Genomic DNA, 27,589 nt, shown 5'->3' with positions numbered 1-27,589 from the left:
GTATCTGGGGGACAAATTCCCTGCTCAGAAAGTGACAAACAATTGAAAGGGACTCCTGGCCTCTGAGCAGTGTCCCTCTCAGGATTCCACAGCAGTTCTCTCTGCACCTGTCAGTGCAGAAGCAAGTCACCAGCAAGTCACCAGCTGCAGGAAGAGAGGATCTGAAGGCCACTTCCTTCTTAGCCAAAGCTGAAGTCACTAAAGCTATTTGCTGATACAAATGGTGTCTATTTTTCAGGCCACACTAAGTGTTTTAGCCTTGAAATCCACCCTCCAGTGCTGAAGCTGTCGTGTTCCAGCCTACAGAAGCTCTTGATGCCACAGGGATCAATCCTGCCTAACAGAATCTCCTCTGAGCTCCAGCCCTGCTGCCACAGAGACCTCTCTGGCTCTGGACACCGGGCTGAGAACCTCAGAGCTTCACCAAGCAGTAAGCAAAGCCAACACTCAGGGGGATGAGGTGTGGGATTTCCAGGCTCCATCCAGTCAAGCAGGGCACAGCAGGAGGGAAGCACATCTCAGCTGGCAGGGGAAGGCTCCCCTTGGCTTCCAGAGCAGCAGGAAAGGTGCAGTCTTGGTTATCCACTTCCACTCCTGCTTCCTCAGCCCAGTTTGCTGATGAGTAGCAAAGCCACAGCTCAGCTGGAGGACTCAGTGTGGGATTATCACCAAAGAGTTAGAAGCTACTACAGAACAGCTTCAAAGGGGGGGGGAGGGGAACCCCATTGTTAGGTGACCTCCCCAGGTAACAGAGCAAGGAGCAGAAGCAGAGAGAAAGAGGTGGAAAACAAATTGTGGCCAAAAGGAAGCTGATAAAGTGCAAGTCCCTGCCATGGCAAAGACTTCAACCTGTCTCCTCTTGCTGTTCTTCATGGAAAGGAGGGGAAGCTGGGGGCTGCAGAGCAATCTGCAGTCTGATTTGAAAGACATCAGTTCTAGATCTCTGTTCAGTGGCTGCAGTGTAGTTACCTTGCCATCAGTTACTCTGTCACCTAAACTAACATAGTCATCATTCCAGCCACACAGAGAATTTACTTCCTGTGCCAGTTAGTGTGGGGGGGGGAAAGCAGCTGCATCACCAGGCTGAACAAGAAGTCTGAGCTGGGGGCAGCAAACCCTTGCAGGGCAGAAGTTTGGGGCTGGTTTTATCCCAAGCAGAATTCCTGCAAACCCACTGAAGTGGAGAGGGTGGTGGGGCTACAACCTGCTGCAATGAGAGGGCTCGAGGTGAGGCTGCCAAGGACATTCAGGTGCCAGGAGATGGGGAGTGGCAAGGCACAGGACTGCCCAGAAGCACAAAGAACAGAGACTGGTCATGGAGAGAGGTGTACTTAGATCAAGAGAAGCAATGCAGCACCAGCAGCCCAATGGAAGCCATCTACTGTTTGCTGCTCCTGAGGGGCAGGTGTGTTCCTCTCACATTCAGGTTCTCCATGGAAGCTCTGGGCTCCCTGGAAGCCTTGATGGCAAGGGGCTTCTCCCTGAAACAAAAGCCAACCATCACTCACCACGTGCTGGGGAAGGGGAAAATACATCCAGAGAGTCATGCAAGGGGTTGGGCTGGAAGGGACCTCAGAGATCATCCAGCCCCAGTCCCCTGCCCTGGGCAGGGACCCCTCCCACCAGCACAGGCTGCTCAGGGCCTCATCCAGCCTGGCCCTCAACACCTCCAGGCAGGAGGCAGCCACAGCCTCCCTGTTCCAGTGTCTTCCCCACCCTCACTGCTGAGAATTTCTTCCTCATCTGCAGCCTAAATCATCATCAAGAAATGATGATGGAGTTTCTGTCCCTTGCTTCTGTGGGGCTCCAGTTGTCAGATGTAAGCCTTGAGCTCTTGCTGAGCCTTGAGAAGGTTCCCTTCTCAGGCTGCTCTTCTGCAGGCTCTCAGCCCCAGGGCTGGAGCTCAGCCTTTGCTCCTCCCAGAGCTGCTCCAGGCCCCTCAGCAGCTTTGCAGCCTCCTCTGGACTCTCTCCAGCAGTTCTCTGTCCCTCTTGAACTGGGGAGCCCAGAGCTGGACCCAATACTCAATACTGCCTCCCTAGGGCAGAGTAGAGGGGGAGGAGAAGCTGCCTTGGCCTGCTGGCCTCACTGCAGCTTAGAGCAGAGGAGCATTGCCCTTCTGGAGCCTTCTCTACCAAACATGCACTGATAAAGGCATCACAGCTTCCCCTGTGGCAGTAGGAGAGGAAGAAGCCCAGAAGGCTTGGTGGAGAGCAGCCCAAGCAGGGCAGCTTCTGCCCAGAGGAGGACCAGGAGATGCTGTTTCCCCTCAGCCTGCCTGGCAGCACTGCTCCTTCAGCAGCAGATTGCTTCACAGCTGCACTTTCATCTGGCCTCTAGTTATCTCCTGTCCTGGAAACTCTTTTCCCCTTCTCAATCCAACTTACTTGGGCACATGATGAATGCTTCTGTACTTTGGAGCTTCCAAATGGCCTCCAGATCTCGAGGGCTTGAACTTCATAATCTCCTTCTGCCACTCCTCATCAAAGCTCTGGGCCTCAGCTGGAAAACAAAGAGTTCAGCTGTAACAAACACAAACAGGGGGGAAAGCAGCATGTGATGCAGGTGAGGGGTTCTGAGCAGTGGGGTTGAAGCTCTGCATTCCCCATGAAGCCTCACACTGCAAGGGATGTGGAAACAACTCCAAGCTTGCTGCCAGCAGGCTGTAAGCTGCCCTGGGCTGAGCCCCAGCAGGGTGGGCAGCAGGGGCAGGGAGGGGATTCTGCCCCTCTGCTCTGCTCTGCTCAGACCTCCCCTGCAGTGCAGGGGCAGCTCTGGAGCCCTCAGCACAGACAGGGACCTGGCGGAGCAGGGCCAGAGGGGATCACAGCAGTGCTGGGAGGGCTGGAAGCTCTCTGCTGTGAGGCCAGGCTGAGAGAGTCAGGGCTGTTCAGCCTGGAGAGGAGAAGGCCCCAGGGACACCTCAGAGCAGCCTCCCAGGATTTAAAAGGGACTATAGGAGGGCTGGAGAAGGACTTTGGACCAAGGCCTGGAGAGACAGGATGAGGGCTGATGGCTTCAAACTGGAAGGAGCTGGATTGAGATTGGGCCTTCCCCAGGAGGGGGCTGAGCCACTGGGACAGGTTGCCCTAAGAAGCTGTGGAGGCTCCAAGGCTGGCAGAGTTGAAAGCCAGGTTGGATGAGGCCTTGAGCAGCTTGGGCTAGGAGGAGCTGCCCCTGCCCACAGTGGAACTCAGTGACCTTCAGGATCCCTCCCAAGCCAAACCATTCTGTGACCCTTTGATCCCAAGTCCTGCAGCAGCCAGCCCCCCCCTGCACACCACACAACATTCTCAGGTCTGCTTGGTTCAAGCTGCCCAAATGTATATCACAACTGAGGGAGTTTGATTTGCAGGCTTCCAGGCTGAGTAAATTCCCTTTGAGGCTGCCTCAGGCTTGAGACCTGGCAGGTTAGAGAGCAGAGCTGCACACCAAGACCTACTCTCATCCAGGTTGATGAACTCCTGGTTCATTTCCTCGTCCCCAGTCCTGCTGTTCCTGGATTTCTTAATGACATGGCCACGCTCCCTGAGGTGGTGGCCAATGGCCAGCTTCTCCACTCCACTCTCAGAATCCCTCAGGGCTCTTCTGGTCTCCTTAACCTGGACAGAAAGCAAGCCCAAAGCCACATGAAGTGTCCTGCCAAGCCACAAAGTTAGAGAGGTTTAGTTTTGCTGCCTTTCTTTTGGGACAGCTTTGGCTTCCCCAGGCAGCTCTTCCCTTGCCTGGGCTGAACACACTGCACCAAGTCTCTGCCTCCAGCCCACAGACAGGAAGATGAAACCAGAGCACCCACAGCTGGGCTGCAGCCAGAGGAGGGTGGCCAGAGAGGGGACTCTGCCCCTGGGCTCTGCTCAGACCTCCCCTCCAATCCTGTGCCCATGAGGGACACAGAGCTGCTGGAGGGAGTCCAGAGGGGGCCACAGAGGTGATCCCAGGGCTGGAGCAGCTCTGCTGGGAGCACAGGCTGAGGGAGCTGGGGCTGTGCAGCCTGCAGAGGAGAAGGCTCCAGGGGCACCTCAGAGCTGCCTGCCAGGACCTGAAGGGATCCTGCAGGAAGGCTGCAGAGAGACTTTTGCTGAGGGGGTCTGAGCCAGGCCAAGGGGAATGGTTTGGAGCTGAGGCAGAGCAGGGCTGGCCCTTGGGAAGGAGCAGGTTGGCCATGTATAGCAGTGAAAGGAAGCCAACCCTGCTAGCAGCTGCCTGGCTGAAGGGGTTTCCAGCAGCTACATTCAGGAAAATAAACCAACTTGAAAAACCTTCAGCTTGGTTCCTGAGGAGCAAGAGCTCCAACTCCTGAAGGGCTACCAAGACCTCTGGGCAAGAGCTAGAGAGAATTCAGGGCATCCAAGCAGCTCAAGCTGCAGAAAATTGCCTTCCCCAGGTACAAATCTGCAGCAGGCTGCCCAGGCAGTTCGTGGAGGCCTCCTGGAGGTACTCAAGGCCAGACTGGATGAGGCCTTGGGCAGCCTGGGCTAGTTGAGTCTCATGGCAGGGAGCTTGGAGGAGATGCTCTCTGAGGTCCCTTCCAACCTGAGCCATTCTCTGATTCTTTTATTTCCAGGGGGCTGTTCAGCCTGGAGAAGGCTCCAGGGAGACCTTGGAGCAGCCTTCCAGCACGAGGAGGGAGCCACAGGAGAGCTGGAGAGGGACTTCTGCCCAAGGCATGGGGTGAGAGGGTGAGGGGTGATGGCTGCAGTATTCATTACTGAGGGGTGGAAAGGAAAAGCTTAGTCTGACCATGCAGCCAAGTGCTCACCATTCTGCCTGGCAGCAGCACAGTACAGCTTTAACCAGGCTGGACAAGACCTCCAAGAGCACCCAGTCCAACCTCTCACCCAGCACCTTCTGATCAACTCCACCATGGCCCCAAGGGCTCATCCAGGCTCTTCCTGAACCCCTCCAGGGATGGGGACTCCACCACCTCCCTGGGCAGCACATCCCCAGGGCCAATCTCTCTGCCTGGGAAGAATTCCTTCCTCACCTCCAGCCTGAACCTCCCTGCCAGCCCTGAGCACCAACAGGAGGAGCTGCTGCCAATCTTCTCAGCACAAAGGCACAACTCACTGCTGGGCTGCCTGGCTTGGAACCCCCCCAGGAGGGCCAGCTCCTTGCCAGGCTGTCCTGCTGCCCAGCTGAAACCCAGGCAACCACTCAGCCCTGTGTTCTGGGGGCTATTATTAGAACCCTTCTTTTGATAACCCAAGTGTCTGCTTGAGCTTGAGCACCCCCAGCCACTCAGCCCTCCACAGCCTGCCCTGCTCAGGGATAGTCTTTCATGAACTTCACTGCAGGGTTCAAACTCAAATTCAAATTGCTCAGCAGGATTAGAGGCAACAGCTGCAGGGGGAGGTCTGAAAGGGCAGCCCCAGCCCCAGCCTTACATAAGCAGCCCACAGGGCTTGAGGGAGGGGGCAGGAGCTGAAGCTGGGCTCTGCAGGAGCAGACATCAACAGCTTCTTGTTAGCTGGGATTTGAGGCAGGACTTGAAGTGTTCAAGGGAAGGGAAAGCTGCTGGAGATGGCTTTGAAGATTCAGCTGTCCTGGGCCTCCATTTGCTAGGCCTCCAATTGACTTGAGGCATGCTTAGGAGCAGACCAAATGCCCAGGGAGCAAAGAGCACTCTGGCTCCAGCAGCCTTTGGTGCAGGGCAAGCTCCCAACACCTCTTTGTGGCTGCATTCCTGTGTGAGCTGCCCTGGGTGACCCAGCTGCAGCAGAGGGCTGGGACTCAAGCCCCAGAGCTCCCTTCCCACCCCTGCATTTCTAAATTAGAGGGGGAGCTGCCTGCAGGGCAAAGCAGCTGGAGGAGGCTGGGGGTTGGTGCAGGCCCTCTCCCTGCCCCTCTCAGGGCCACCCCAGCAGCACTTACCCCTCCGGGGGCCGTGCGGGTCTGGGCTGAAGCCTGGAAGACCTTGGGAGGTTCATCTCCTACTTTGGAGTAGGTCAGCACAGAGGAAGAGCTGAAGGTGTGTGCATCAGGGTGCACAGACAGGTCATCCTGCAAGCAAGGAACACTGCTCATTACTGCAGGTTAAAACTCAGGGATAAAAGCTACTTCTTGGCCTCTGAGGCTGCCTTGGTATGAAGCAGAATATCCCTCTGGCAATTAACCCTCAGGCCTGGGGAACACAGACCCTGGCAGCTGCCCACTCTTCTCCTGCCCTTGGCTGGCTCTTGGTTTCCCTGTGTAGGAAACAGGGCAGGCCCTGGGGAGGCCATGTCTGGAGGTCTGGGTCCAGCTCAAGGGGGACAGGGAACTGCTGGGGAGGGTCCAGGGGAGGCTGCAGAGCTGCTGAGGGGCCTGGAGCAGCTCTGGGAGCAGCAAAGGCTGAGAGCCCTGGGGCTGAGAGCCTGCAGAAGAGCAGCCCCAGAGGGGAGCTAAAGGCTGGGGGGCAAGAGGCTGGGGCCAGGCTCTGCTCAGTGCTGCCCAGGGACAGCCCAAGGGGCACAAAGTGGCAGCCAGGAGGCTCCATGTGAGCAGGAGGAGAAAGTTGTTTGGGGTGAGGCTGCTGGAGGCCTGGAGCAGGCTGCCCAGGGGGGTTGTGGTGTCTCCTGGTGTGGAGAGCTTCCAACCCCCCTGGGTGTGCTCCTGAGTGACCCTGCTGTGCAGGGGGGCTGGACTGGATGATCTCCAGAGGCCCCTTCCAGCCCCTGCCAGGCTGTGATTTGACCTTTTCCCTGCCAGCAGAGTTTTCAGCAGCTGCCCTCCTCCAGCAGCACTCCCCTCAGGGCCAGGCCAGGGGCTGGGGGTTATTCACACTTACAAATTTCCTCTGCATCTCCAGCATGCTGTTTCTCATGTTTGCCATCATCCTGTCCATGGCAAGGAAAGGTTCCCCCAGATCTGCATCCTGCTCAGGAACAGAAGAGGAGAGATGAACAATGAAGCTCTGCCTCTGGACTCCTCAGGTCCTCTTTCCTGCAGAGCAGACCAGGGAGGGCTCACAGACACAGCCAGGCCAGAATGCTGCTTTGAGGGAACCAGGGGAAGCCAGGGCAGGAAGCTTGGCTGGTGGAGACACTGGGAGCACAGAAGGGAAGGGTTTGGCACTCAAGTATCAACAGCAGCTCTCCTTGTGCCAAATGAGCATCAGTTCTGTCCCACATAACCTAAGCAGATTCTGCTACAGGAATCACCATGTGACCTCCCATGCCTTGATCAGCAGCTGGTGACCAAATCACCTCCCTGTGAATCCCTTCAAGCAGGTGGAACCACACTGAAGATGCAGCCCAGCAGGCACAGCTGCAGCAAGGGTTACTCATGAAGGGGCAGGGGGGATAAAAGCCATCATCACACAGCTGAAACTTGGTACTCCAGTGGCAGCTTCACTCCAAAACATTCACTGGTGTTAAAAGGAAAGCAGAACTCCAACACTGCACAGAGGAAGCTCCTCAGCAGGGCTGCATGCACAGGGCTGCACTGGTAGGGCCTGGAAGCTGAGGGCACAAGGGAGAGCTCCTCAGCAGGGCTGCCCTGGTAGGGTCTGGAAGCTGAGGGCACAGGGGAGAGCTCCTCAGCAGGGCTGCCCTGGTAGGGCCTGGAAGCTGAGGGCACAAGGGAGAGCTCCTCAGCAGGGCTGCACTGGTAGGATGTGGAAGCTGAGGGCACAAGGGAGAGCTCCTCAGCAGGGCTGCCCTGGTAGGGTCTGGAAGCTGAGGGCACAAGGGAGAGCTCCTCAGCAGGGCTGCCCTGGTAGGGCCTGGAAGCTGAGGGCACAAGGGAGAGCTCCTCAGCAGGGCTGCACTGGTAGGGTCTGGAAGCTGAGGGCACAAGGGAGAGCTCCTCAGCAGGGCCTGGAAGCTGAGGGCACAAGGGAGAGCTCCTCAGCAGGGCTGCCCTGGTAGGGTCTGGAGGCTGAGGGCACAGAGGGACCTTTGGAAGCACCCAACACCAAGCTGTGCTCCAAGGCCACTCTCCAGGCTACTGCTTTCCAAGCTGAGGGCTCTTTAGAACCTCCCAGAGGAAGCAGAAGGCTCCATGAGGGCCAGCAACTGATTCTCCTGGAGTCCTTTGTACAGGTCTTTAAAAGGTATTCCTGACCCTCACAAACCTACAGCTGGAGAGCACTCCAAGGCCAGCTCCAGGGGCAACTCTGTCTTCAGAAGCAGGCTGTGCTACAGCTCTTGTTGGAATCATGGATTCCACCTCCCTCCCAGCTGCTGGATGACCTACAGAGGTCCCTTCCAACCCAGACCATGCCAGGATTCTGTGCTAGTGTCCAAGCTTGGGGTCTGTCTCCAGGGATGAATTCATTCCTGGCCACCAGAGATCAAGCACCAGCAGATCCATCACTGAGCACACAAGCCAAGCAGTCCCCTCTACAGCCTTGAGATCAGCACATTGAGTCCATCCCAACATTGTGGGAAGGAAAAAGTCCTTCTGGAACCACTCCAAGCCAGGCAGCCCCCAGGCAGCCCCCAGGCAGTCTCAGCCCAGCCCACATCCATGCTTTAGCTATGCAGAAGCATACAGAGAGCAGCAGGAGCTCCAGGGATGGCTGCTCCTGGGATACCAACCAGTCCACCAAAGCCTCCAAAGGGCATGAGGGAGTAGCTTGTGGCCTGGAAGGAAAAGCAGCAGAGACCTTGAGTCACTCTGGCTGTTAGCAGAGCCAGCAGAGGGGATCTGCACAGCCAGCAGGGGAAGTGGCACAGTTCCAGCCAAGTGGAGTCAGAGAATGGCTTTGGTTGGAAAGGAGCTGCAAGAGCAACTCCAACCACCCCCTGACTCGAGCTAGGCTGCTGCTGAACCACCTCTGCATGCTCCAAACCCCTCCAGGGATGGGGCTTCAGACACCTCCCTGGGCAGCCTGGGCCAGGCTCTGAGAACCCTTGCAGCCAGGAAGCTTCTTCTGATGCCCAACCCAAACCTGCCCTGCTGCAACCTCAGCTCATTTCCTCTTGCCCTATCCCTTGTTCCTAGGGAGAAGGAACCAACCCCAGCTGGCTGCAGCCTCCTCTCAGGGACGTGTAGAGAGTCAGAAGGTCTCCCTCAGCCTCCTCTGCTCCTGGCTGAACACCCCCAGCTCTCAGCTGCTCCTCCCCAGCCCTGCTCTCCAGACCCTTCCTCACCTCTCTTGCCCTTCTCTGGCCCTGCTCCAGCCTCTCAGTGTCCTCCTTGGAGCGAGGGCCCCAAAACTTAACCCAAGGTCTGAGGTGCAGCCTCACCAGTGCTGAGTGTGGAGGACATCATCCCTGCCCTGCTCCTGCTGCCCACACCAGTGCTGATCCAGGCCAGGCTGCTGCTGCCCTTCTTGCACCCCCTGGCTCATCTTCAGCTGGCTGTTAACCAACCAAGCCCAGGCCTCAAGAGGACCTTGCTAATGTATGGTGTGCTACACCAACACAGCACAGCAGCTGTGTGCAGAAGCACAGTGCTTGGTCTGGGACCTGCCAGGATGGATGTGTGGCTGTCACCACACTCAGCAGGGCCTCTGAGTCACTCATCCAGCAGCTCAGGGAGGGGATTCTGCCCCCTGCTCTGCCCCCACCTGCAGCACTGCCTCCAGCTCTGGGGCCCCCAGCACAGGAAGGACCTGGAGCTGCTGGAGAGGCTCCAGAGGAGACCATGAGGATGAGCAGAGGCTGCAGAACCTCCCCTGTGGGGCCAGGCTGGGAGAGCTGGGGCTGTGCAGCCTGGAGAGGAGAAGGCTCCAGGGAGAGCTCAGAGCAGCTTCCAGCAGCTGAAGGGCTCCAGGAGAGCTGGGGAGGGACTCTGGACAAGGGCTGGGAGTGCCAGGATGAGGAACAATGGCTTTGAGCTGGGAGAGGAGAGACTGAGAGTGGAGAGGAGGAAGAGATTCCTGAGAGTGAGGGTGGGGAGAGCCTGGCACAGGCTGCCCAGGGAGGCTGTGGCTGCCTTCTGCCTGGAGGTGCTCAGGGCCAGGCTGGATGAGGCCCTGAGCAGCCTGTGCTGGTGGGAGGTGTCCCTGCCCAGGGCAGGGGGCTGGAGCTGGCTGAGCTCTGAGGTCCCTTCCAGCCCAACCCATTCCATGGATCTGTGCTAGAAACACATCCAAGTGGAAGCTGAGGATCAGTTGTTTGCCATAACCTTGGTACAGGAACCACTTGAACCATGGCAGAGTGCTTCAGGGAAGCCCCCTGCCCTGCAAGCACTGGCAGGCCATTAGGATCAGGTCACTCACCCCTGGAGTGTGCACTTCTGCCTGGCACCCAGTTTCAGAGCCTGAGGCACTGGAGGGCTGCCTTGCTGCTGACAGGTTCTCAGGAGAGCTACAAACCCCTTGGGAGGAACAAGCCCAGGCCTTCCCTTGGCAGCACTTTCAAAGGGCACTGCAAAGGAGTTCCAGGTAAAGCCATCATCATCTGCAGAGCCTCCCCAAGCCTCCCTGAGCATCTCCTTCCTCTGCTGCAGCTATGAGCACCAGGAAGTGCAGCTCCTGGGGAGCAGCTGAGATTCAGCATCCCCAAGTCCAGGGCAGGGAGGTGCTGGGGGAGCACAGGATGGCTCCAGGAAGCTGGGATTTGGAGGGTCATGGGAAAGCCAACCTGAGGAGAGGCTGCTCACACAGCAGCAGCACTGCCCTGGGGCCTGAGGGGCCACAGGAAGGAATTCCCTGCTTGTGGAGTGCCTCCAGGGACTCTTTCAGGCTGCAGCTCCACCAGGGAGTGACAGAAAGAGCAGAGTTTTTGACAGACATCTCCAGTGCAAAGGAACAGCCTCGGAAATGAAGCTGTTAGTCATCAGATCACAAACTGTGCTTCACAGTGCCTGCCAAGGGCTGTTAAAGAGAGTCACAGCCTGCTTGGCCTTGGAAGAGGCCCAAAAGTCACTGAGTTCCAGCCCCCTGCCTGGGGCAGGGACATCTCCTCCCAGCCCAGGTTGCTCAAGGTCTCATCCAACCTGGCTTGGCACACTCCCAGCCCTGGAGCCTCCACAGCTTCTCAGGGCAAGCTGTCCCAGTGCCTCAGCACCTTCCTGCCAGAGAATCCCCTCCCAGTTTCTAGTCTCAATCCAGCTCCTTCCAGTTTGAAGCCATCAGCCCTCATCCTGGCACCCCAGGCCTTGGTCCAAAGTCCCTCTCCAGCCTCCTGTAGTCTCTTTTAAATCCTGCAAGGCTGCTCTGAGGTCTCCCTGGAGCCTTCTCTTCCCCAGGCTGAACAGCCCTGACTCTCACAGCAGAGAGCTGCCAGCACTGCTGTGGCCTCCTCTGTCCCTGTCTGTGCTGAGGGCTCCAGAGCTGCCCCAGCACTGCAGGGGAGGTCTGAGCAGAGCAGAGGGGCAGAATCCCCTCCCTGCCCCAGCTGTTGGCTTGTGCTGGGGCTGCTGGCTGGTGAGAAGCTCAATTCCTTCTCCTCAGCACTGCTCTGCCTCCACTCTCCACCCAGCCTGGAGCTGCTTGCCTGATGCTCAGCACAATCCCCAAACCAAGCCAATGACAACTGCCTTCTGCAGGTGCTTTTCCCCACTCCTCCTGCTCATATCCTTCCTTCCTCCTCCTCCCCTGTCTCCAGGAGGCTAAAACCTGCCACTGCTTGAGAAAGGAGCATCAGTGCCAAGCTGCAGTAGTGCCTGCTGAGCTGCTGCAGTGAATGCTGCTCCTTGCAAGGCAGGAGGAAGGCACTCTGTGGGTCCTACCATTTAGGTGGCTGCAAGACAGGTTGGTGTGAAAGCACACTCAGAGCTAACTACAGTGCAGCCCTGAGCACACAGTGCATGCTCCAGGTTCCCTCAGCACTGATTCAGAACATCACTAATTACCAGGAGGAATTGCAACAGTGCATCTGACATGGCAATAAAGAGATTCTGCTGTAGGGAAAAGGAGTCATTAAGTGTTTGCATCATTAAAGGCAGCCTGAGACAACTACAAGGCTCCAGAGATTAGTGCTGAGCCTTCTGTGCCATCTGACAGCTCTGAGGTGAGCCACAAGGAACATCAAAGGCTACTGGGGAGCCCTGAGCAGGTGTGGAGTTCCTCTGTGCTTATCACACCCTGGCAGCCCTCTGGTACCCTCGACTCCTTCCCTCAGCAGCAGATGAAGGCTTCCTGTGCCCCACATTTATCCCTCCCTGCCAAGAACAAGGGCCACAGACCCCCAGGGTTTGCTGCACTCTTCTTCTAAAGGCAAGAGAAGCCTGATCTGGTTTGAGGCATCTGCTGACCCAGGGCCTGAGAATCTGCCTCAGTGGAGGCAAGCTCACACCCTCATTAGAGCCAGCAGAGTCTATATTTGAAACTAACTGGCAGTGTGTGAGCACTGAGGAAGGAATCTGACAGTTACCCTTTTGACTTGGAGGTGACAGCCTCTGTTTCAGCTCTACTTATTAAGCTCTAACTATCTAGGCTTGAACAAGCACCACCACAGCTGGCTGGGCTCCACCAGCCCTTGTCAGCTGCCTTTGTCTTCCAACCGTTTCCAGCCATCAGATGTGACTTGTGAAAGCAAGAGAACACTCAGCTGCAGAACAGTTAGGCACTGAGGGAGAGGAACCAACCTGGAGCCCTTCTAAATACAGCAGCTAGATAAGCCTCAGCTACAGGAGCAGAAAATAGAATCACCCTGCCTGCCCAGAGAGGTCCTGTAAGTAAAGCAGATCAGTGCCAGCTGCCCAGTTCCAGGTGGGAACTCACAGGAGTGTGAAGTTTTGCATCAGTTTCTCTCATCTGCAGCTCTTAAAAGGAGAGGAAAGAGTTCTGGAGCCATCAGCACAGGGGGGATGTGGACCTGAGGGAGTGGGTCCAGAGCAGGGCCACGAGGAGGAGCAGAGGGCTGGAGCTGCTCTGCTATGGGGTCAGGCCGAGAGGGTTGGGGCTGTTCAGTCTGGAGAGGAGAAGGCTCCCAGGAGACCTCCTTGTGGCCTTCCAGGATCTGCAGGGGGCTGCAAGCAAGCTGGGGAGGGACTTTTGGTGGGGGATGGAGCAGAACCAGAAGTGGGGAGATTGAGATTGGCTGTGAGGAAGAAGTTGTTCCCCAGGAGGGTGGTGAGAGCCTGGCACAGGTTGCCCAGGGAGGTGGTGGCAGCCTCCTGCCTGGAGGTGTTTGCAGCCAGGCTGGAGGTGGCTGTGAGCAACCTGCTGTGGGGTGAGGTGTCCCTGCCCATGGCAGGGGGCTGGGGCTGGCTGAGCCCTGAGCTCCCTTCCAGCCCTGGCAGCTGTGTGGCTCTGTGATTTCAGGGCTCTGTGACCCTGATCCTTTCTCTTCCTGTGCAGCCTGCTCTGGGTGGCTCTGCTTTAGCAGGGGGGAGGTTGAACCAGCTACCTGCAGAGGCCTCTCCCAAGCCCCATCCTTCTGGGATTTCACACCACCTCCCTCCCTGTTGTTCCCCAGGAGGGTGGTGAGAGCCTGGCACAGGCTGCCCAGGGAGCTGCTGGCAGCCTCCTGCCTGGAGGTGTTTGCAGCCAGGCTGGAGGTGGCTGTGAGCAACCTGCTGTGGTGTGAGGTGTCCCTGCCCATGGCAGGGGCTGGGGCTGGCTGAGCCCTGAGCTCCCTGGCAGCCCTGAGCGTTCTATGATGCTGTGGCGAAGGCTGAGGCGGGCTTCAGCTCCCAGCCGCGGCCGGAGCGGGAGGGGAGGGCGGCCGCCGAGCCGCACAGCCGCCCCGAGCCGCGGCCAGCCCTCACCCTGCCGGCCCTCGCTCACCCTGCCGCCGCCGGCCCTCCCTCACCCTGCCGCTGCTGCCGGCCCTCCCTCACCCTGCCAGCCCTCGCTCACCCTGCCGCCGCCGGCCCTCCCTCACTCTGCCGCCGCCGCCGGCCCTCCCTCACCCTGCCGCCGCCGCCGGCCCTCCCTCACCCTGCCGCCGCCGCCGGCCCTCCCTCACCCTGCCGCCGGCCCTCCCTCACCCTGCCGCCGGCCCTCCCTCACCCTGCGGCCGCCGCCGCGGAGCGCCAGCTGCGAGTCCTGCCGCGCCCTGGGCTCCGCTCTCCTCTCCGCGCCGCCTGCCAGGCTCAGCAACGGCTCCCGGCCGAAGGGGTCGGAGAAGCTCCTCATCATCTGCCGCACGCACTCCTGGTGGGCAGCGAAGGGCTCCCTGGAAGGGGTCACACGCACAGGGTCACCGGCTCCGAGCTGCCTGCGGCTGCCTTGGGGCTTTGCATCGCTCCGCAGGGCTCTGCGGGCCTCATCCCACGGGGCCCGCCGGGCAATTTCCCCTCTCCCCACTACCTCTCACTTCTTGCCCTTTCCTTCCCATCCCACAGGGGCTGGGAATGACCTCCAGAGATCCCCAAGTCCAATCCCCCGCCAGAGCAGGGCCATGGAAGCTGTTTCCCCTCTCGTCCTCTAGCTGCCTCCTTGCTCTGCCACACTCTTGGCTGTCCAAATCGCTTTGCCTCTCTCCTGCTCTTTCCCACAGCCATCCTTCCCTTCAGCCTCTTTGCTCCCTGCCATAAAATGGACCTAGGTTTTATTTAGCTCTGCTTCTACCTCCAGCCCCTGCTATTGAAAGGATTATTCCCCGCCTCCTCTGCTTTTGTCACTGCCATCTTCCAAAGCTTAGCACTCCCTGAATTCACAGGGCCCTACTAACCCTCTCCCCCCTCCACCTCTCAAGTTTATTTTGCTGGCTGCTCCCATTCCACTTTTCAGCCTCTTTGACCCAAATTCAAGAGAGCTTTTTAACCTCAGCCACCCACTGCTGCATCTCTGCCTTCCTCTTCCATGTGCCTTCTGCTCAGGAGGGAGTCTCACTGCTGTTTTGTGTCCCTGTTAGCTTCCCCCTCCTCTGCTGTCACATCTGTCTCTAAAACCTCACAGACCCCAAGCACCAAGTCCCAAAGCTTGGCTTGCACTCCAGAGCTTGCTCAAGCTGCTCCCTGTTACTGCTTGCTCCTTTATAATCCCTCATTTGGACAAGAACTGAAGATTGTTGAGGCCAAGAGATGAGCAAAAGATGGGTTTGGCAGAGCACAACATGCAGTCAGCCCTGCTGCCTGAAGGGCAAGGCCACAAACTCCTCCCTCACCCCCCCCAACCAGGCTCCATCCCCCCCCCCTTCACCCCCCCAACCAGGCTCCATCCCCCCCCCCCTTCGCCCCCCCAACCAGGCTCCATCCCCCCCCCCCCTTCGCCCCCCCAACCAGGCTCCATCCCCCCCCCCTTCACCCCCCAACCAGGCTCCATTTACCCCACCTCAGCCCCCCCAACCCAGGCTCCATTTACCCCACCTCAGCTTCCCCAACCCAGGCTCCATTTACCCCACCTCAGCTTCCCCAACCCAGGCTCCATTTACCCCACCTCAGCCCCCCCAAACCAGGCTCCATTTACCCCACCTCAGCCCCCCCAACCCAGGCTCCATTTACCCCACCTCAGCCCCCCCAACCCAGGCTCCATCCCCCCCGCCAACCCAGGCTCCATCCCCCCCGCCAACCCAGGCTCCATCCCCCCCCCCAACCCAGGCTCCATTCCCCTTTAACCCATGCTTCGTTTCCTGCTTCCTCCAAACCCCAGGCTTCACGTCCTCACCATCTCCATCCCAGCTTCCCCCTTTGCTGTCCCTGCTGCAGGCCACTGAGCTCAGCACTGCTCCCCAGGGATGCTTCCCTAGCTCCAGAGCCTCTCATGCCCCTGCCCATCACCTCGGTGGCACTTCCCAGACGCCTCACACCTCTCCAGGACACCACAGCCTTGCCCAGCACACCCCAAGCCTTCACACTGCTGCCTTCTTGGAAGCCTCCCAGCAGCTTTTCTCCTCCTCACTCCTTAGCTCCAGTCCCACAGACCCTGGGTTTACAAATTCCCAGATCCATGGCATGGGTTGGGTTGGACAAGGCCTCCAGGACCATCCAGCTCCAGGCCCCTGCCACGGGCAGGGACACCTCCCACCAGCCCAGGCTGCCCAGGGCCTCATCCAGCCTGGCCCTCAACACCTCCAGGCAGGAGGCAGCCACAGCCTCCCTGGGCAGCCTGTGCCAGGCTCTCCCCACCCCAGCTCTCATCTCCAGTCTCAAGCTGCCCAGGGCCATTTGGGCCTCCTTGCTTTGTCCTTTCCTGTGCCACAGCTGCCTGCAGAGAAGTCAGAAGGAAAGGAGGTCGCAGCCCCAGCGCTGGATTCACCTCCACACGTGGGGCTTTCACATGCTGGCCCTTTAAGCCCTGCAGCTCCTGCACTCCCTCCAGCTCCAGCAGAGCCTTCCAGTTCAGACCCAGCTGTCCTGTGACTGGGCAGGTCCTAATCTGCCCCCCTCACATGCCTGCTGCTCAACATCTGGCCCAAGGCGATAAGCAGCTCTCCTGCGCAGCAAGAGGATGAAGGGCAGATGGAAAAAGCCTGAGCAGGAGCCAGGGTGAGCAGCAGCCAGGCTGAGAGCCTCCCCACTCAGCACGGGCACACCTCAGCCTATTTTGACACCACAAGCCTCAGCCAGCTTTGGTGACCCTGCTTTGGACCCTTCCAACCCCTGCCATGCAGCAGGGACTCTGCACCACAAAGCTTCCTGTGCCCAGCTCAACTCCTTGAGTGCCCTACAGCTTTCAAGCCATCTCACCACGGGGAAGCAAGAGGGCTACAGTGGAGGGACAGGTTCAGGGACAGAGCTGCCCCAGGACACCTCAGGGAGCCATTGCTGAGAAGAGCTGCTGGGGTCGAGCCTTGAAGGGAGCTCGGCAGCGCTGGGGTGCCCTGGAGCAGCCCAACCCAGAAGCAAGAAGGCAAAAAGGAAAACAAAGTCAAGAGAGGAGGTGTGGAGGAGCAGGCTGCCAAGGGATTACCTCCACCACCTAAAATAGGTGGTCAGATGTAGTGGTTGGAGCCTTAACTGGGACTTAAGAGCTCAGATGGGGGCAAGGCTGAGAATCCCTCCCCTGCTCCCCCCTCCTCCCTCCCAACAGAGAGGGGGAAAAAAAGAAAGGGAAGGAGCAAATCCACCAAGCAATAGTCTGGAGTCAGCTTGGAAGCAGAGAGCTGAAGAGGTTTTCTCTTATATACATATAACAATCACAGGTAGGGTTCACAAGGGCAAGGAACAAGGATGGGTGGGAGGGAAAAACAAAACCCCAGGAATACAAAACCAGTCTCTGAAGAGGCAGCAGGGGGAAGGATCAGGCCCCAGCACGTGGCAGAGGAGCAGGAAGGCAGCTGCAGCAGCTCTCCTCCAGGAAGGCAGGAGCCAAAAGAGAGCTAATGGCTGCAGTGTCCTCCCTTTTATACCCTAGCTGGGCAGGGAGGGGGAGCGGAACAGACTCAGCTTCCCAGGGGGAAAAGGCCCTGCAGGGAGGGCAAAGCACTGGCAAGCCCTTCCCCCCTTGTTTTCAGGGTGTTAACTCATCACAGCACAGAACCTGTCTGGAAGGCCTCCAAGGATTTAAACCTCTCCCCTTGATGGCTCTGATGGCAGAGCTACCTAATCCCAGAATGGTTCAGGCTGGAAGGGACCTCAGAGATCATCTGCTCCAAGCCCCTGCCATGCCCAGGGACACCTCCCAGCTGCTCAAGGCTCATCCAGCCTGGCCCTGACCACCCCCAGGCAGGAGGCAGCCACAGCCTCCCTGGGCAGCCTGTGCCAGAGCCTCAGCTCCCTCCTGCTGAACAACTTCTTCCTCAGCTCCACTCTGACCCTGCTCTGCCTCAGCTCCAAACCATTGCCCCTTGGCCTGGCTCAGACCCCCTCAGCAAAAGTCTCTCTGCAGCCTTCCTGCAGGATCCCTTCAGGTCCTGGCAGGCAGCTCTGAGGTGCCCCTGGAGCCTTCTCCTGGGCAGGCTGCACAGCCCCAGCTCCCTCAGCCTGTGCTCAGGGCAGAGCTGCTCCAGCCCTGGGATCACCTCTGTGGCCTCCTCTGGCCTCTCTCCACAGCTCTGAGTCCTGATGCTGGGGACAGCAGAATGAAACATCCCAGTCTCTCTAGCAGAGGATGCAAGAGCTTCAGTTCTTTGTTCAAACCACAGATCTACACAACAAGGGTACAACACTCTGGGGTGAGCACCCCAGACTTAAACCTGACCTTTTTTAGGGGGGAATGAAGATCCTTCTGCTGAGCAGGACACAGTTCCTGCAGACCTTGCACTCTCCTAGCATGAACACACTGAGCAACTAGAAAGGGAGCTGTGTTTGGCACACAGAACCTGTGCCTGGCACACAGAACCTGTGCCCTCCACGTGCTGGGCACCACACACTATTCAAAGGTGAGTGCTGGAGATACGTGGTTGACACATTTGCTGTCCCACTCCCCTGCAGCAGCACAGCCTGGCCTTCAGCTGCTTGCAAGGATGAATACAGGGAACAAAAATGTACTCAGCCTCAGCTTCACCACCTCAAACCAGATTCACATCTCAAACATCTACTGCGTGGAGCAAGAGACATCCAACGGGGCTGATGCTGGTAACACAGCAGTGAGGGCTTCCCCCTCCCCTGGTGAGGGCTTCCCCCTCCCCTGGTGAGGGCTTCCCCCTCCCCTGGTGAGGGCTTCGTGCAGCTCAGGCTCAAGCCCCAAAGCTGAATGCTCTGTGCTGCAGCTGGAACACTTTCAGGTGTTAAAAGCCCAGTGCTGCTCCTAGCTCAGCCTGGGTTTGTGTTCAGCTGGAAAGCAGCATCCTGCAGCAGTGAAGGAAGTCCATTCTCTTGGGAAGCCTGCTTTGCACTGAGAGTAACTGATTGCTTTTTCCCACTGGGGGAGTTATGCAAGGCTGCAGTTGCAGCCTGCCACTGGAGATAACACCTGGGAACAAGAACATAAAAGCTGTGTGCTGGGGATTCAAACCAGAGCCAACTGCACTTGGCAGAGGAGCCAACTCTGCTGCTGGCCAGGCTGTTTGGGATGGAGCTGGGCAGCACTCTGCCTGCCCAGCACTCTGCCTGCCCAGCACCCTGCCTGCCCAGCACCCTGCCTGCTGCTTCCCCAAGACAGCTGCTCACACGTGGAGAGGTTTTTCACTTCAGCCAGGCACTATTTCCAGTTCAGCAGTGAGCAGCTCTCCTTGTGAGGCAACAGCAGCTCATTATTACACTACTTTGGAAGCAGGTCTTATCTGAAGTAATAAGCTCTTCTCCTTAGCTGCATGCAGAGGAGATTTACAAGGCTGGTGCCAAGGAGAGGAATCTCTAGATCAGTGTCTCTCTCATCTCTTTCACACACACACCCCTCCTCTATCTTCTCCAAGCTTTCCCCCCCTTGACATCAGCAGCTACAATAAAAATTAATAAGGAAACTGAATACAGAAGGGGAAAGCAAGCTACAAATTGCTACAAACAAGACTTCATTTCCATTCTTCTTTTGTACTGTTTTGGTTGGAAGAGATCTCTGAGCCCAACGGTTGGCTACCTCTGCCAAGGCTGGGGCTAAGCCATGGCCCTCAGCTCCACAGCTCTGAAACCCCTCCAGGGATGGGGATGCAGCCACCTCCCTGGGCAGCCTGGGGGAACCCTCTCAGTCAAGAAGCTTCTTCTAATGTCCAACTTAAACCTCCCCTGGTGCAACCTGAGGCCATTTCTTCTCGTCCTACTCTTGTTCCTAGGCAGCAGATCCCACCCCCACCTGGCTGCAGCCTCCTCTCAGGGAGCTGCAGAGAGCAATGAGGTCTCCCTCAGCCTCCTCTGCTCCAGGCTGAACACCCCCAGCTCCCTCAGCTGCTCCTCCCCAGCCCTGTCCTCCAGACCAGCTTGGTTGCCCTTCCCTGGAGCTGCTCAGGCAGCAGATTTGCAGAGTGAAGCTTTCTGCCCAGCCCATCCTGCACAGAACCTGAAGAGCTGCTCTGCCACTGCATCTATTCCTAGAAGCCCAGCAGACTGCTGGCAACGTGCAGCCAAGCAGCAGATCCTCCTCTCAGAGGCACAAGGGCCACCTCAGCTAGAATGTCCTGTAACTAAGGGATCCAAGTCAACATACCCACACCACAGGGCCGGATGCCTTTCCCTTCCTCATCCACCCACCACCTTCATTTGCCCCTATCTTTGCCTGTCATTAAGCTCCCCACAGTCATGTACCACATCTCACAGAACAAACCAACAACAAATTAAATGATTCAGGCTGCCCTGAGTTGTCTGATCCCATTCTTAGCTGCTACACACACAGGGGCCAGACTGGATGCTGCAGCAGTTTGGGCTTATCCCAGCACTCGGAGGGGATCTCAGATGTTTCTCTACTTACATTTAGGCTTCAGCAGCAGAGATTCCCAAGGGAAATAACTGGTTTCCAAGCTGAACACACAAATGTGCTGTGCCCCAAGCAGTACCATTCCTGGTATAGAAACTGGAAACCTCCCATTTGCTGAGCCAAAGCATCAGCATCCACTCAGGAAAGCAGGACAAGGAACCAGCTTGCCTCTCCTGATCTCACACACACTGAGTTTAATGCAAGAACCTTTAGCTATCTGTCCTGCAAGCACCAACAGCAGCTAGAGGGAAAAACAAGCCAGCAAATCCGACCCAAAGGAAGGCAGAACACCTAGCACCTGTCTGCTTATACAAGAAATCAAGAACTCAAGCCAATGGAGGGGAAGATTCCTTAGACAACCTTGCTATGGACTCCCAAAGATCTTCTCCAGCCTAAATGCCTCAGCATTTATGCTCCTAAGGGCTTCGGTGCGCTCCGAGGCAGTGACGACCACCAACACGACCCAGGAGGGGTAAGAGACAAGGCTCTGCCGTTTAAAATCCCTGGCAACAACCTCAGCCCCTCCGCAGCTTCCAAGCACGCATCTCACAGCCGCTCCCGTCGGGTACGCGGCCGAGCACGGCTGGGGCCCACACCTCGGACCCCCTCCTGTCACCTCAGCTGCCCCTCGCCACCTCTGACCCCCTCCTGCCACCTCAGACCCCCTCTTGCCACTCGGATTCGCCTCCTCGCCACGCTGGACCTCTCCTGCCACCTCGGACCCCCTCCTCACCACCCTCGGATCCCTTCCTCGCCCCCTCAGGCCCCCTCCTCGCCCCCCTCCGAACCCTTCCCCAGTCCCTCAGACCTCCTCTTTACCACCCTCGGACCCCACACGGCCACCCCCCAGCAGACACCCCCCACCGCTGCGGCGGGTGCCCCTCACCGGAAGAAGGGATCCTCCTCGAAGCAGCGCCCCAGACCCCCGAACATGGCTGCGGCTGCTGGAGGGCTGCTGGAGGGCTGCTGGAGGGCTGCTGGAGGGCTGCTGGAGGGCTGCGCGCTGCCGGAGCGCCGCTGGAGCGCTGCGCGATGCCGGAGCTCTGAGCGCCCCCAGCCCAACGCCAGCCCCTGCCGGCCTCGCCCGCCGCCCGTGACGCCCGGCAGCGCCGCTGATTGGCCGCCGCCGCTGTGACGCAAGGGGGCGGGGCGCAGCGGGCGCCGCCGTTGCCGTGGTAACCGCGGGGCGCTGCGCGGTCCAGCTCCAGAAGGTTCGGGGTCGGGGCGCAGCGCCGGGCCCGGCGGGGAGCGGCTCTCGGCGGGGACACCTCCTCGGGCTGGCCTCCCCGGAACTCCCTCGGTGCCTGAAGAGGCCGTGGGGTGCCGCCCGGCTCGGCTCGGCTCGGCTCGCTGGGGGCGGCCGAGCCGGGCGTTAGCGGGGCGGCGCTGCCCGTCGGGCCCCGGCCGCTGCTCCCCTTTCAGCCGCTTTAGTTCCAACGCTTCCAGTAGGTGGCAGTAAAGCAAAGCGGCAGCGGGGGCCGCGGCTCCGCGGCTGCCTCCCCGGCTGAGCGCCGTGGGGCTGCGCGGGCAGCGCCGTGCCGAGCATCGCCCTGAAGAGCTGTCCCAGCGGAACGCAGCGCCCAGGGACGGCCAGGGCCGGGATGGAGCAGGATGTCTGACCGAGGGGCTGCAGCTGGCCGTCTGCTGGCGGATCAGGATCACCTTTCACTCCCGGCCGGCCAAGCACTCGCAAGGCAGATCTGGTTTCAGAGGCTTTACCTCCTGGCCAGGAGTTCATTCTGCATCGCATCACTGTGCCGGCTCTGGGAGCGAGACTGGTTAGGGTTACAGGTTAAACGGGGGGAAAGAGCTCCTTGTCTCCTTGGCTGGAAGAAGCAGCCCCGTGGGCAGCTGTCAAGCAGAAACCTCTCAGCAAAGCCTGCCCCTGGGCACCGCCGGCAAGAGAAGGCTCAGTAAAAGAATGGAGCAAGAGCACGGGGAGGGGCTCCTGGTGCTACCTAAGCACTAGGGCAGAGTGCTCGAGAACATGCAGGGCGGTGCATAAGAACGGTGGTCGGACACAGACTTACTCCTGAAGGAGACCAGGTTGAAAGAACTAGAGGTGGAAAGACACAGAGCTGCTGGAGAGAGGCCAGAGGAGGCCACAGAGATCCCAGGGCTGGAGCAGCTCTGCCCTGAGCACAGGCTGAGGCAGGGGCTGTGCAGCCTGCAGAGGAGAAGGCTCCAGGGGCACCTCAGAGATGCTGCCAGCACCTGAAGGGATCCTGCAGGAAGGCTGCAGAGAGACTTTTGCTGAGGGGGTCTGAGCCAGGCCAAGGGGAAATGGTTTGGAGCTGAGGCAGAGCAGGGTCAGAGTGGAGCTGAGGAAGAAGTTGTTCAGCAGGAGGGAGCTGAGGCCTCTGGCACAGGCTGCCCAGGGAGGCTGTGGCTGCCTCCTGCCTGGGGGTGTTCAAGGCCAAGCTGGATGAGGCCCTGAGCAGCTGAGGCTAGCTGAGAGGTGTCCCTGGCCATGGCAGGAGGTTGGAGGAGATGAGCTCTGGGGTCACTTCCACCCTGAGCCATTCTGGGATTCTGCTTCTTCATAAAATGGGAGAAAAGCTTTTGTGTGCTTGGGGAAATTGTCCTGCTCTGCATGGTGAAGTTTCTCGGAGCTGGGAGCCTGGCAGTGGTTTCCTCTCCTGCATCTCCTGCCCAGAGGCTGGTGAAAGCTTTCCCCTCTCTCATCTCTTTCACTACCCCAGGTTTCAGAGACAAGAGAGCAGTGCCCTGTGCAGCCAGGAGGGATCAGAGAGTGGTGGCAGCCACGGGAGCAGATCCCTCGTCCTGCTGAGATCCATCATGTGCAGAAGCAGCTCTGCTGGTACTTGGCCCAAAGTGGCTCAGGCAACATGAAAGATGAATGAAGAGAGGCTGCAATATTATTGAGAACTATCTGTAACCAGGTCAGCATTGATTTTGCTGTCAGCTGAGGTTGGCTTCCCCTTAGATCCTCTCAAGTGGCGATGTGGCAGCCCTGCGATGCACCGGGGGCTGGCGTGCAGCTCGCCGTGCAGACCTTGATGCTGACTGACAGGGGGCAGGGACACACAGAGGGCTGCCCATCGATTACCCAGCTGAAGCCTCTCAGCTGTTTGTCTGCACCTCTGATGAAAGATTAGCAAATAAATCAGGCAGCAGCCGTGGGACTCAGCTCTGAGGCTTGGGGGCTTTCGGGAACAGCATCTTGAGCCGGCTGGATGCCAGCAAAGAACTTTGCTGTTGCCTGGGGAGAGGCTTCAAGACTGGTCACAAACTGCACACAAGCAATACTCCACATGTAGTAATGCCACCTGCTGTGCTTGTCATGGATGCTAAAGCTCTCTAAAACTCACAGGAACACAGAACTCCATTGTGCTGGGGGCTGGAAGGGACCTCTGGAGCTCACTCAGCCCAAGCCCTGCTCCAGCAGGGCACCCCCAGCAGCTTGCCCAGCAGCACAGTGCCAGGGGGGGTTGGAAGCTCTCCACACCAGGAGACTCCACAACCTCTCTGGGCAGCCTGCTCCAGGCCTCCAGCAGCCTCACACCAAACAATTTTCTCCTCCTGCTCAGATGCAGCCTCCTGGCTGCCACTTTGTGCCCTCTGCCCCTTGTGCTGTCCCTGGGCACCACTGAACAGGGCCTGGCCCCAGCCTCTTGTCCCCCAGCCCTTAGCTCTTGCTGAGCTCTGCTCAGCTCCCCTCTGGGGCTGCTCTTCTGCAGGCTCTCAGCCCCAGGGCTCTCAGCCTTTGCTGCTCCCAGAGCTGCTCCAGGCCCCTCAGCAGCTCTGCAGCCTCCCCTGGACTCTCTCCAGCAGTTCCCTGTCCTTCTTGAACTGGGGAGCCCAGAGCTGGCCCCAGGACTGCAGCTGTGGCCTCACCAGGGCAGAGCAGAGGGGGAGGAGAACCTCCCTTGCCCTGCTGGCCACATTCTCCATGCACTCCAGCAGGGATACTTCTAACTGGATGAGGTTGTTCATGGCCCCATCAAGTTTGATCTTAAATGTCTCTGGGGATGAGACCTCCACTGCCTTTAATGTTCAATCCAAACCTCCCCTGGGGCAACTTAAGGCCATTTCCTCTTGTCCTGCCACTCGTTCCTAGGGAGCAGAGCCTAACCTGGCTCCAGCCTCCTCTCAGGGAGCTGCAAAGAGCAAGGAGGTCTCCCTCAGCCTCCTCTGCTCTGGGCTGAACACCCCCAGCTCGTCCCCAGCCCTGCTCCCCAGACCCTTCCCCAGCTTGGTTGCCCCTCTCAGGCCCTGCTGCAGCCCCTTCATGCCGGTGAGGCCAGGAGCTGTGCCCTGCCAGGAGCCAGCTCATTACCAGAGGCTGCCCAGGCCGCGGAGTCAGCTCTGTGTGTGCTCAGAGTGGTTCCTCTAATTGCTGAGGCCCTCTCTTGCTTCCTGTCTGCTCCACTTAGGTTTCTTTTGTGCAGATAAAAAGCCCTGTGCAAGAAATCACCTCGCTGCTGTCAGTCTGGAGGGCATCTCCGATGAGATTAATGATGTCTGCCTTCCTACCAGCGAGCTTTGCCTCCGTGAGGTGCTGCTTTCTGCTGCAGCCTGCCAACTCCCATTCCTTTGCACCTAAATATTATCTGTAATTAAAAGTTTTAAGGTATCTTGTTCCTCAGCTAATGAGATCTGCAGTGATTTCCCTCAGGAATTAATTTACCTTCTTAATTCTCATTCATTTTGGTGCTGTGGCTGTTTAAATGTGCTCCAGACTTCAGAGCCTGCTGGGGGAACACATCCATCCACAACAAAGAGGTCACTTTGCCACCTTGACTTTTGTGTGTGTGTCTGTTGGTATTTGTAATCCTCTCTGCTCTCCCTTCCAGAGGCACCTGGGCAGGTTCCTGCCCCAAACAGCTTCTCCTAACACTTCTCTTCAGCTTCCCTTCATGCTCAGAGGCTCTCTGATCTGCACCCATTCCTCTTTGCCTCGTGCTTGTGTGCAAATCCACAGAATGGCTCAGGTTGGAAGGGACCCTAAAGCTCATCCAGCCCCAGCCCCCTGCCCTGGGCAGGGACCCCTCCCACCAGCACAGGCTGCCAGGGCCTCATCCAGCCTGGCCTTGAACACCCCCAGGGAGGAGGCAGCCACAGCCTCCCTGGGCAGCCTGTGCCAGGCTGCCCAGCCTCACTGTAGGAATTTCTTCTTCATCTCCAGGCTCAATCTCTCTCTGAGTCTCCCACCAAGCCCAGTGGCACTGGGAAGGGATCCTGATTGTGATGAGCTGCTTAGAGCTACACAGCTGTGGAAAATCTACCCAAAGGAGTGGGAACCATCGAGAGAGCAGACCCAGAATCATTTATGGTGGAGGAGACTTTCCAGACCACCCAGTCCAAGCCTTCCCCCAGCACTGCCAGCTCAGCACCAAACCATAGCCCTCAGCACCACATCTCCACAGCTCTGAAAGTCCAGGCATGGGGACTCCACCACTGCCCTGGGCAGCCTGGGCCAGGCCTTGACAACCCTTCTGGGGCACAAATGTTCCTCATGTCCAACCTAAACCTCCCCTGGTGCAACTTGAGGCCATTTCCTCCTGTCTTATGCCTTGTCCCTTGGGAGACCAACCCCCAGCTGGCTCCAGCCTCCTCTCAGGGAGCTGCAGAGAGCAATGAGGTCTCCCTCAGCCTCCTACTCTCCAGGTTGAACACCCCCAGCTCTGTTCTCCAGACCCTTTCCCACCTTTCTTGCCCTTCTCCTCAGTGCCCTCCTCGGAGTGAGGAGCCCAAAACCAAAGGCAGGATTGAAGGTGAAGCCTCCCTGGTGCCCAGTGCAGGTGGCTGACCCCTGCCCTGGCCCTGCTGCTGAGAGCTGCAGGACTGTTTCTGCCTTGGAGCTGAGGATCCATCAGCTGTGCTTGCCCTGCCAGGGCTGTTTTTAAGCAGAGTGGACTCTGGAGACGTGGAGGTGAAAATTGCTTTCCTGCCTACATGTTTGACTGGGCACAGTGCCAGCAGGCAACTGGTTTGGGGGAGAGAGAGGCAGAACCCACCTGAAGATTGCACAGAGAAGGAGAAAGAAAACTGCCAGCCAGATGCTAATGTCCTGGTTAGGTCTAACTGATCCTGGCCCCTTGTGTTCCACAGCCATGGAGATCAAGATGGGAGTAGAGCATTGAAAGAAGAGGTCCAAGGAAGGCCCCAGGCCCCAGGAGTCTGTGCTCAAGACATTCCTGTGCCCACCCAGAGGCCCTTCCTGGGCTCCTGGCCAGGACACTGTGCTCCCTGGGAAGCAGGCTGGAAAATTAAAGCCAGTTGTCCACAGACTGCAGGCAAACCCCCCTGGCTGCAGGAGATCCCTGCCCCTCTCCTTGCTCCACCAGGGGTAAGAATCATCTCCTGTGGCATCAGCAGAGCAGCTGCTGCCACTGCCTCTGTATAGAATCAGCACCAACTTCTCCAGGCTGCTAGGGACAGTGGTTTGGAGCTGGAGCAGGGCAGGGGCAGGTTGGACACCAGGAGGAAGCTCTGCACAGGGAGGCTGGGGAGAGCCTGGCACAGGCTGCCCAGGGAGGGGGCTGAGGCTCCATCCCTGCAGCCATCCAAGCTCAGCCTGGAGGGGTCCCTGGGCAGCCTGCTCCAGCTGGAGCTGTCCCTGGGGCTGCAGGGGTTGGGCAAGCTGAGCTTTGCTGGTCCCTTCCAACCTGATGGCCCCTGTGAGGCTGCTGACAGCCTTCCATTGCTAACCACCTTGCAGCCCTGCTTCCTCCTGCACACAGCAAGGAGAGGCTCTCAATAATGCATGAGCTGAGGACCTGCCTGCCGTTGTCAGGGCAACAAACAGCACTGCAGCTGCAGCAGGGCCTCCATGCTGCCTCCACTTGGAGCCTTCCCCACTCAAGGCTTCAGCAAAGTTTAAAAGGAAGGAGGTTTGGGGGGGGTTGCTGTTTCTTTGTCCTGTTGCATCACTGGGACACAAACTCCTGTCCAAGACTGCAGGAAGAGCTTTGTCTTCATTCTGAAAGCTCTCTCCAAGCTGTGGCCCAGTGGAGAGCTGCTCAGCTGTTGGCTTCCATTCAGAAGCTTCAGAGAGTCACAGAATCAATCTGATCTTGCAGCAATCAGCTCCTGGTTCCAGCTGCCTGGCTGGGAAGCAGCATTCCTCCTCCTCAGCCCTACCTCTGCAGCTTTCCCCCTTTATGCTCCAGTCCTGGCTTAGCAGAGTGAAGACTGAAGCAGAGGAATCCATCCTCCTGCTGTACAGAACACCACAAACAAGCCCCAGGCCGGAGCTGGCCCCAGGGGGAGCTTCTCTCACCCATCCCAGGACTTGATCCCCAAGGAGGGTTTGCTGCCACCGAGTGCAGCAGCTGCTGTGCTACACAGCCCTTGGCAGCACACCCTGGGGTGCCAGGGCAAGATTCTTGCTCCTGACTTACTCCAATCATTTGCAGCTGTCCCATTCTGCCACCCCCAAAGGCCAAGCCACCAGCAAGTACCTGGTGAGGATGCTGAACTCCCAACAGTCTTCTGTGAGGGGAGACTGAATGCTTCAACCCTGGCAACCTCCCACCTTGGCATCCAGGAGTTGGCCTTTCCTGAGGGCTGGGG

At 58.4% G+C, this 27,589-nt stretch overlaps 1 protein-coding gene across 1 annotated transcript; it reads right to left on the bottom strand.

The window, feature by feature from the left end:
* Positions 1-1,230: 1,230 nt before the first annotated feature.
* Positions 1,231-21,043, bottom strand: LOC128897704 (myeloid leukemia factor 1-like). Its single transcript, XM_054166943.1, has 8 exons — positions 20,937-21,043; positions 13,829-13,994; positions 8,520-8,564; positions 6,767-6,856; positions 5,872-6,000; positions 3,443-3,602; positions 2,388-2,502; positions 1,231-1,481 (listed from the first exon to the last, which is right to left on the bottom strand). Exons 1-8 carry the CDS (start codon positions 20,981-20,983, stop codon positions 1,379-1,381), a joined length of 855 nt encoding a protein of 284 aa, XP_054022918.1. The 5' UTR covers positions 20,984-21,043; the 3' UTR covers positions 1,231-1,378.
* Positions 21,044-27,589: the final 6,546 nt, after the last annotated feature.

Source organism: Dryobates pubescens, chromosome 13 (assembly GCF_014839835.1).
Source record: "Dryobates pubescens isolate bDryPub1 chromosome 13, bDryPub1.pri, whole genome shotgun sequence".
Lineage (NCBI taxonomy): Eukaryota > Metazoa > Chordata > Aves > Piciformes > Picidae > Dryobates > Dryobates pubescens.
This window is presented reverse-complemented; position numbering and strand designations above follow the sequence as displayed.